We start from the raw sequence: 9,309 nt of genomic DNA on the forward strand, positions 1-9,309 counted from the left end.
TGACTCTGCTCTGTGAAAGAACTGAAAAACTGGCACCTTTCTGCTTGACCCATGGGTTTTCCATGTGTGTCTCAATATCAATTATTCTTTACTGTGGTTTAATTTTGCTGAACCAGCACAGGTTCAAAAGGATTAGATGACATGACATGATTAGATTGACAGAAGACTGGCAGAATTAATTAGATTGACTGAATTAGTTTGGATCTAAATTGCAGTTCTGGGCACCCCTATTCATTTCAACTTACACCCCTACTTAGATTTCTGTGACTTTGCTAAAACACAGGAGGAAGGGTGCCTTTGAGAATACCTGTATGTCCTGGAGAATGAGGATGAACCATCTGGAGAGCTCAGCATTGCCTTTCATATCCCTTGCTGAGAGAAGGCAGCTGTAAGCTCTGTGCTGCTCTGTAATTATAAACTCACAGCAGCCTAAAGAGCAGGGCTTAAGAAAAGCACAGAGCTGTTGTGAGGAAGCTGTGTATGGAGTACCTTGATACCCGCTCGATGTAAATGTCCTCAAAACCACCTGTATAAAACAATTTATGATGTTGGAACCAGGCTTTAATGTAAAAGTGGATTGGATGGGTTTGTAGGACTGGAAGAATTAGATTTTTTTTTTTTTTTCCTCCAGCTCTGTGGCTGGTTGCCCGTGTCTGTGCAACACCATCGCAGAGAGAGGTGAATGCGGTGTTTCATGGGGTCTTGGCAAGAGAATGAGGTGCAGTGTGCGGCTCTGGTCATGGTGAAGGATGTTACAGACCTGGAGGGGATGCACTGAGAACAAATACTTCAGTACATGGTTTTCAAGTAATGATTATCCAAACTTGCCTTGTTCTGTGTGGCACTAAGCTATGAGAGCGGTAACACAGAGGAAGAAATGATGCTGCAGCTGTGAAGGAGAGGAAAGTCAGTAAATTGCTACCGGCCTTTCATTTTATGTCATTAACAGTAGTCGTTAAAAGCAAGAAGCAATGAATTTTAATTTAAATCAGCAGAATGCTTTCAGCAAAATGAGAACGGAATTGAAAATTGAAGCTAACTGCAACTGTGTGTACATAACTTCAGGTGAACGTTTTGATTTGGGGGCTTTTCTTGTTGGAGCAAAAAGTCAGTTGGTCCAACCAGCTGCTGCCTTTGCATCTGCTGTGGGCTGGGTGGCAGGAGCAGGCAACCTGATCCGCAGCGCTTGATCCTCATGACAGTAGATGCATTAAAAGTGTAGAATTGAGTAATGGGTTTCCCTTCCCTCTTGAGCCTATGTTGGTTTGTTTTACAAGAAGATGTTATCTGGAAGTTTATGTATTGGAAATGTATGGAAGTGGTCAGCGTCAACAAGTTTAAAATATGGCTCAGTTGCATAGTTCATGGAGTTGCAGTACAATTAAAGCTGATTTACTGCAATGGGAAAATTAAAACCTCCTGTTTGTCATGGTTAGTTTTGAAGGATTCAAGAGAAGCCTGAAAAAGTGGCAGACATAATTTAAACACAGTAAAAACCGCTAAAAAAAAGGACTAGATCTGATATTCTACCACATGTAGAAATTTTGTCTCACTACATTTGTTTAGGAAGTAAATAAAAAAATCATTTTATGAGTGAATGCTATTGAAGATGTATATGAAATGAAGAGTGTATGAGAATATCTAACAAGAGTTTGAAAATTGATACTGTAAATGCAGAAGAGGCAACTTGAACCTTACTTGGTTGAATATGAGGTAGCTACATCAAGGGTAAAGATGTTCCACTTACGTGTAGCTGGATATGATCAATAAATTCTAAAAATGACACATTTCATCAAGTCTATTAATTTTAGATAGTGTATTTGCCTATGGATTATCTGCCTTTGCAGTCTTTTTCTTTGGTTATATTCCTGGTTGACTTTTAGGCTTACGATTTTTCCAGCAATAAAAAAGATTGAATTAAAAGCTCTCTAATATGTGAGGGGGAAGTTACATGTTGATAGATATGCATGTTCTAGGATTATAGTGTAACTAAGATGATTTAAAATAATGGGAGAAAAAATTGTAGGGAGAAGTAATCTTTTATTAAACTGGCTGACACATGTTCATTTTTAAAGTGAAGTATCAAAAAAACTATTTCAAAAGTTTTTTGCTGAACAGAACATCAAAGATCCCTTTTCATATTTGTACAACTCCTGTACTAAGCTTGATTGCAGAGGTAGCACGTTGTAATTGTATCCTGTTGTATGTAATACATATCTCTACAGTTTGAGTAGGCTGTAGAAAAAAGAAAAAGCTATGTGGAACTGCCTTGAAAAGAAAATGATAAATGTCATATCTGTTATTTATTTTTTTATGTAATGTAATTAGCAGAGGTGGATGGAAAAGTTTTAAAGTATAAGATTGGGATCAGATGCCAATATACATTTTCCTCCAACAAGGAATTAAAGAATTCAAAACTGATTTAAAGGCACAAGTAATTAAGGTGAAAATCCTTGGTTTATTTATTGAAGTATTAATGTTTTGGGGATGAAAGTAATGATATTCTAAAGAAATGGAATTGAGCTGGCCCAATGTGCTCTACTTATTGCCTGCACATTCGCATTTACATGTAACCAAAAAACATGTATAAAACCCTTTAATTGCCAATAGCTGCTTCAGGTTTTTCACGTTGCTATAAAACAAAGGTTCTTTTAATTAATTGCATTGCATTTCACAAGCTGCCTTTCACTATCTTGAAGAAATATATCTGTATCTAATATTTCTTTATTATTGTTTTGCTTTCAGTTGATGGTTGCATTGACTGGTCAGTGGATCTCAAGACATACATGGCTTTGGCAGGTGAACCAGTCCGAGTGAAATGTGCCCTTTTCTACAGCTATATCAGAACTAATTATAGCATGGCCCAAAGCACAGGTCTTAGGCTTATGTGGTACAAAAACAAAGGAGATTTAGAAGAACCCATTATATTTTCTGAAGTTAGGATGAGCAAGGATGAAGATTCAATATGGTTTCATTCGGTTGAGTTGCAAGACAGTGGTTTCTACACATGTGTTCTAAGGTGGGTATTGTGTTAAAGTCTAACTGAGAATGTATAGATTGACTTGGTTAAAAAAAAATGTTTAAATTTAGCTCTCAGGATTGAGATATTCTTCCGGTTAATATATACTCATTATTTTTATTCTCATAATTATATATGTCACATAATGCTTTGTCTCGAAATTAGTTTCCCTAGTAATTATGGATACCCCTTCCAATAACTATAATTAAACATGTGCTTTCACTTAATTACTTTTTTTTTTTAAGTCTAACATTTGCAAATTCTCAATTTGCCATAAACCTGCAGAACTGGGTACTTCTTAAATCATGAACTATTTTGGTTAAGTAATACTCTTTTTCAAATCCTCTGAGTTATTCAAGATTTAGACACAATTTGAATTATTCTGATGGAGTTAGGCCATGGGGAGTTACAGTTTGGTCTAGTTTTGAAGAAATGTTTATTTTAATATACAGTTATGATTTGTCATAAATTTAAGCAGACCTCGTTTGGTAAGGCACTGAAATGCATGTCTCTGAAGTATTTTGGAACTGTTGGATGAGCCTTAAATTAAGCATGTGCTGGAGCTCGTGATTTCCATCATGTGGCTGTTGATGTCAGCTCTATGTCTAAAATGAGAAGATAAAAAAAGAAGGACTCTTTAAGAATGAATGAATAAATATTCCTTAAATCATCCAGTTTTGAATTAAAAAGAGTTTACAGATACTTTATATGATTTGGTTTTAAACTATTTAGTTTCAGAGAACGAATCTTGCTTCATCCTTGTCTGCTGTTCCATACTGAAATGATACACAAGTTTAATGAATTTAGTATCAGATATTTGCAGCAAAATAACAGCACTCTTCAGAGCCCAGAATCTGCTAACTCTCCATCTCTGCTGAGTCTTGCTGCCTTGTCTCAGCTGCCTCAGTCCATTTTGATCCTGAAGAACGCTACTAAAATCAAAGATTGTGCTGTGGTGCATGTGGTTTGTACTGGGGACCAGCATCCATTTTCAATATCAGATGCATCTGCCAAACTCACCAGTAAGTCTGTATTGCAGCCTTTGGAGTTAATTGTTCTTTTATTAGCTGCTTTGTCACAGGTTTGGTGCAATGTGAACTCTATGATTTTGAAGCGTTATGGGAAGATAATGATTTACGTCTTTCAAGGGAGCTATACTTTTTTCATAAGATGTCACTGTGTGATAATGAAGTTACTAGTTTGATACTCTGGAAATTTTAATGTGAATCCTATGTGAACAATGAAGACTTCATCTTGGATCAAATTCTGGGACATACTTTTTTCCAGGAAATTTTGGAACTGTACTCATTTACATGACAAAATAGTTTTGGGAACAAATGGGCAGGTTCTTAAATAATTCATGCATACTCCTCACTTTCAGAAAAAAACTATATGGCATGCTTCTTGGAAGCAGTACACAGCAATAAGATCTTCCTTGTCAGTTGTGCAGTTTTGGGGCTTTGACTAGAACTTTCTTACATAATTACAGATATTTTTGCCTTTTTCAGATTTATGTCTTAGTGCAGAATATTATATATAGTGGTTACACATAAAAGACTATATTTCTTTCTTTACTGAATAAATTCTTTCTTCCAACAATTTGGTAATGTTATCCTTGCTGTTATTGTTTATGAAATCATAGGTGGCTTAAAATAGCTGAGGAAATAGCAATAGTAATTTATTTTAATTTCATTAAAATTGAGCTAGGTGTAATGTTCTGAAATATGATCACACTTTTGTGGTAGACTATCCACACCATTAACTGTGTCATTTCAGCTTTATTAATCCATTTGTTCAGAGGGGAATAAGCAGATGTTTGCATTTTAGTCATTTAACCAGGATCACCTGCTTTGTGAGAATTAAGAGGTCACAAATGAGAGCAGTAATTCTAGAATATGATTTTATTTTCTAGAAATATTAACAATTTCTGTTTACAAATGCCTTCTTTTGTAGACTGAATGAATAGAGACCGGTAGAGAGAACTCAATGCAATGGAAATAAGGAGGTGACTGTATCCATCAGTGTGCAATGCAATTTAGGGTTGCATGCATAGTTGAGTCTTTTGGTATGGTAGCTGAATGAAAAAAATTGGGGAGGAAAATGCTTTTGATTCAAGATAAATGTAAAACTTTTGAAGTTTTTCTCAACAAAGAAGTTTTCATTTAGGTTCTCTAAGAGAAAATGAGAAGCAGTTCAATTCTAAATTGATGCCTTTCCAGCCACTCACCAAGGACGTGGGAAGCCCTGGTGCAATTGCCTGTGGTGCCCAAAGGGTGAAACCCCACATTTGCGTGTCCCAGTGGCCAGGGTGTGCTGCATTCAACCACTTCGAGTCTCCTCCCTTAAAACCGGTCTGTCTGAAATTCGTACTTGTCTATGCAAAAGGGCACAAGGGAGGGAGATGCTTGGATGTGGTGCGAAGGCTCAGTGGGGACAAGAGGCCTCTGTCCCAGAAGAATTTTATGGCTTGAAGGAAAGGACACACTCTGGAGCTAGGAAGATCTTCTCTGATGGAAGGGAACTCAACACTAAGGGTTTTCAGCAAGCCGTACATAAAGGATGTCACAGGCAATAGTGAGAGCTATGCTAATTCACTCTCCCCCAACTTGTTACTTTTTTCCCAGTCAAAACAACATGGCAAATAAGAAAACTGAATGGGGAAAATGACAACTGCACATTTCACTGAATTTCCTATTTGTTGAAAAGGTTCTTTACAAATCTAAAAATACCCCCTGTTCTTCAAGAAGCTGTGTTTTCTGTTTGCTCACGGGTGCTTGTAGGATCAAGGCATGAGTACCTTTGAAGCAATTGGAAGGAATTTTTCAGAAGCTGCTTGAAAAGGGTGGGTATGAGCAGGTGAGGGATAGGCTGATATGACAGTGATTTGGAGATGGGTAAAAATTAAATGTGTCAGTGAATTCTTTCTTATACAGAATTGTCATTTCAATAATCATAATGTCTGTTTTGTAAATGAACCCATAATACTGAATAAAATTAAGGAACATTAGAGCATCCTTAATGAACGAGATTGCTTCTCCAGGCTGAAGAGGTCTGTTACCATAATTTAAATATTGCCTTCCTTTATTAACGAATTAGACGTTGTTCCATGGGCAGGTGTGGGGGTGTAAGTATAATAGGAGGAAATTACTGTTGCCTTAAAACTTACTTCTCTCTTCTCACAATACATTTTGACATTAAGCTGACACTCAGATGCAAACCAAAGTGTAGTATTTTTTTCCAATGTTAAGCGTGGCTGTAACATATTAAGGGTCCTAATTCTGCAGGGACTTTAAAAGAGTGCAGAATTGAGCTGTGTTAGCTAATCCATGTGAAGTCCATGGATCTGCTTTGCTCTCAGGTGCCTTTTCTGTGCCAAATCAGGGATATTACTATAGCAAGATCCGGTGTCATCCGAAAGGGATCCTGACTAACAGATAGATGTGTGTTTCATTACAGTTCCCAGATAAATGCTGGGATATTTGTATCGTGACTTTACTGCCCAGTATGAAAATGTTGTGTTCTGGAGGTGCAGTACAGGCCCTGGATATACCATTAATCTTCCAGCACCCGCCAATGCTACTTTCAGATAAAGCTATCAGAATTTCTATTACAAAGGTTTGGTGTTCTGGGATTTTTGCATCAGCACTCTGGATTGAAGCATCTTCACCAAAGGATTCAGTAATGAGAGCACCAAAACCAAACTTGGAAACTAAAGCAGATCTGAATGCATAGGGTGGCCCAAAAGTTCTGAGTGAGACAGTCATTTGCCAGATCCTGTGCTGCTTTTGCTCTCTGTACGTTTGCTCTTCTGTGTTAAAAGCCTCTGTTTTTTAAAGAGAGAACAAGAACTGGACCTACTTAGATCTTCTTAACCTGGTGAAAGAAGAGAAGCTAGGGAAGAATTCTCAGCACAGTTTAGCCACACCTTTGCCCTCAACAAGGGTCTAATCCTGGAACCCTTTCTTCTGCCTAGGCCCAGCTCCAAAATAAAGTGAAGTACTGAATAAATGCTTTATGAGCAAAATCAGTAAAACATTAGTGCATATTTGCTGTTAATTAACTGTTGGTGAAATAAAATAACTGAATTCCCATAATGTGAATCTGGAGGGTAGAAAGTCTGGGCCTTGGGGGGGTGCAGGGAAAGCAGGAGGTGGAGGTTTGTGGGTGCCAGACTGGCTGATGGAGCTAAACCTCGATTTTTGTACAGGATGCAGACTAACAAGGGAATGAGAGTGTTGAATGCCTATGAGGTAATAAGCCTGCAGATCTTTAATACCAGCATTTGATGCCAGAGAACTGCCAGCAAATCGAGTTAGGAAATCTGTGTATCCTTTTTCCCTTACTTTGTCCCCGTCTGCACAGTTCTTAATGGAGAACAGTATTGCTACGGACATGCACAGAAGAATCAAGCCTTTGCCGAGCCATTGGTGAAATATTGAGATATTACTTTCTGAGCAGTAATAAAATAGACTGATAGTAGATTTTAAGCCTTCTGGCTTCTGAATGTATGTGGACTGCATGACCAGCAAATCAAAATCAGATTTAGACAGCCTGGAGGGGCTGTCAGTAAAACTTCATTTGCGGCATGACCTTTGTGCTCTCACTTCAGTGGCTGTTAGGCGGAGCTGAGGAACTTGTTTCAAATGCCTACAACCTGGACTGCAGCATGCACCCATCACCCCAGAAAAAGTTGCACTTTTCTGAGTGCTGAAAGTCTGGCTTCCAAGCGAAAGGAAAGAAGAGCTTTTTCAGGTCCAGAGACTGATCAGGAAAGTTGGACTAAATCGTTATGTGAAAACGTGCAGGGGTAAGGTCGCTTTCTCTGCAGCCATCTCTCATGGTTCTTACAATATGTGTTGTAATACAGTCATTTGTTGGTGGCAATATCTTCTCATTACAGAATATTTCATTTTCAGGTGCTTTGGCTTTATTCAGTGTTCAATTGTTCATGACAAAGGTGATTTTATATCTCAAATCCCTTTGAATGCAGTGTTGTAATTCCAGTTTAGTCATAGAATACCTCCTTCCATATGCTTCACTGGCGAGTGCTTTTTTCCCCCATAGACTTACTCTGAAAAGATCCACAGATGATACTTTCTAGTGGGCCAGCGTCTTTAATCATCAGATGTCCAAGAGGAACACATCTAAGTAGCTGATGGATTACACATCTCATAGTTACCTCTCAGACTTGCACACTGGTACGTGATCAGCTTTCATGGCTGTACTATAGCAGGCATGTCTGTAGAAGCCAGCTAAATTTCACACTTTGGGCAATTGCGTGGGTTCAGCATGGCATAGTCTTCCCAGGCTCTGTATGACACTAACATTAAATGTCACACATTAAAGGTGTGTGACATTTCCCACATTAGAAGTGACTGATTCTGTATAAACAAAATCCCCGTGATATATGGTGTTCAATATTTGAATACAGTGTTAGAGCAGATACAATATAAAGTCAGTATGATTCATGATAAAATAAAATTTAACTTACAGAGATATAATGTTTTGGCAATATCAAAATGCAGGGGAAAGTAGAATCAGAATGCTTCTACTTTTCTGTCTAAAATTGTGTAAAAACTGATGGTCCTCCTGCAAATCATTTTGATGACACTGTCTTTATTGAGAGAAATCAGTTCTATCTGTCCTTTTGACATTTACACTTGCAGAAAAACAAAGATTTGTTTCTTTTCCCTCGTGACAGTATATTTCCACTCACTCACCCTCCTTCTCTAAAGCTTTAGAAGAGAAAATATCCATCTTCTGTCTTTCTGAAAGCCAGTGTTTACTGTTGAGGAGAAGCTGCAGGAACAGTCAGGGCTTCAAGCAGAAACGCCCATGTTGCTCTGTGGTTGGAGAGCATCCAGTGACTTCCTTGGTGCAGCAGCATGCACAAGAATGAGAATATTGTGTATCCTTCGGTTTTCCTATTAGTAAAATCCCAGCTTTAGCTACCTTTGAAATGACTGGCATTACTTTCTAGTCCTTACAGATTGTTATAGCAAAAGCTCCATGTGCTGCAGTGTCTCAGTAATGTTTCAGCTCACTGTCACTGGTGGCTCGTGGAAGAAGTGCCTTCCCCAGTGGGCTTCAAACCTTGCCTGCTGGAAAGAAAGGATGCAAAATGGAGTGACTGCTTCCTCATGCAGTCAACTCTGCACGCAGGAGACCTGTTGCCGAGATGTTGTTCAGCCCTTCTTCGCCATCTCCTTTCCAACATGTGAGGGAGTTTTCATTTCCCTTCTGTTCTCCAAATAGCAATGGAGGAGAATATGCTTACCCAGGTACCACTC

The 9,309-nt window shown here is 38.3% G+C and overlaps 1 protein-coding gene across 1 annotated transcript in view; it reads left to right on the forward strand.

Annotated features, from left to right (window-relative positions):
• Positions 1–2,745: 2,745 nt before the first annotated feature.
• IL1RAPL2 (interleukin 1 receptor accessory protein-like 2) overlaps positions 2,746–9,309 on the forward strand; it is a gene marked incomplete at both ends in the record, with an annotated part of 20,976 nt that continues 14,412 nt past the window's right edge. Inside the window, one exon of the mRNA XM_009698453.1 lies at positions 2,746–3,019. Within this exon, the coding sequence (XP_009696755.1) occupies positions 2,746–3,019 (274 nt within the window). The remainder of the gene's footprint in view (positions 3,020–9,309) is intronic.

The sequence above is a fragment of the Cariama cristata genome, unplaced genomic scaffold (genome assembly GCF_000690535.1).
Source record: "Cariama cristata isolate BGI_N322 unplaced genomic scaffold, ASM69053v1 scaffold41704, whole genome shotgun sequence".
Lineage (NCBI taxonomy): Eukaryota > Metazoa > Chordata > Aves > Cariamiformes > Cariamidae > Cariama > Cariama cristata.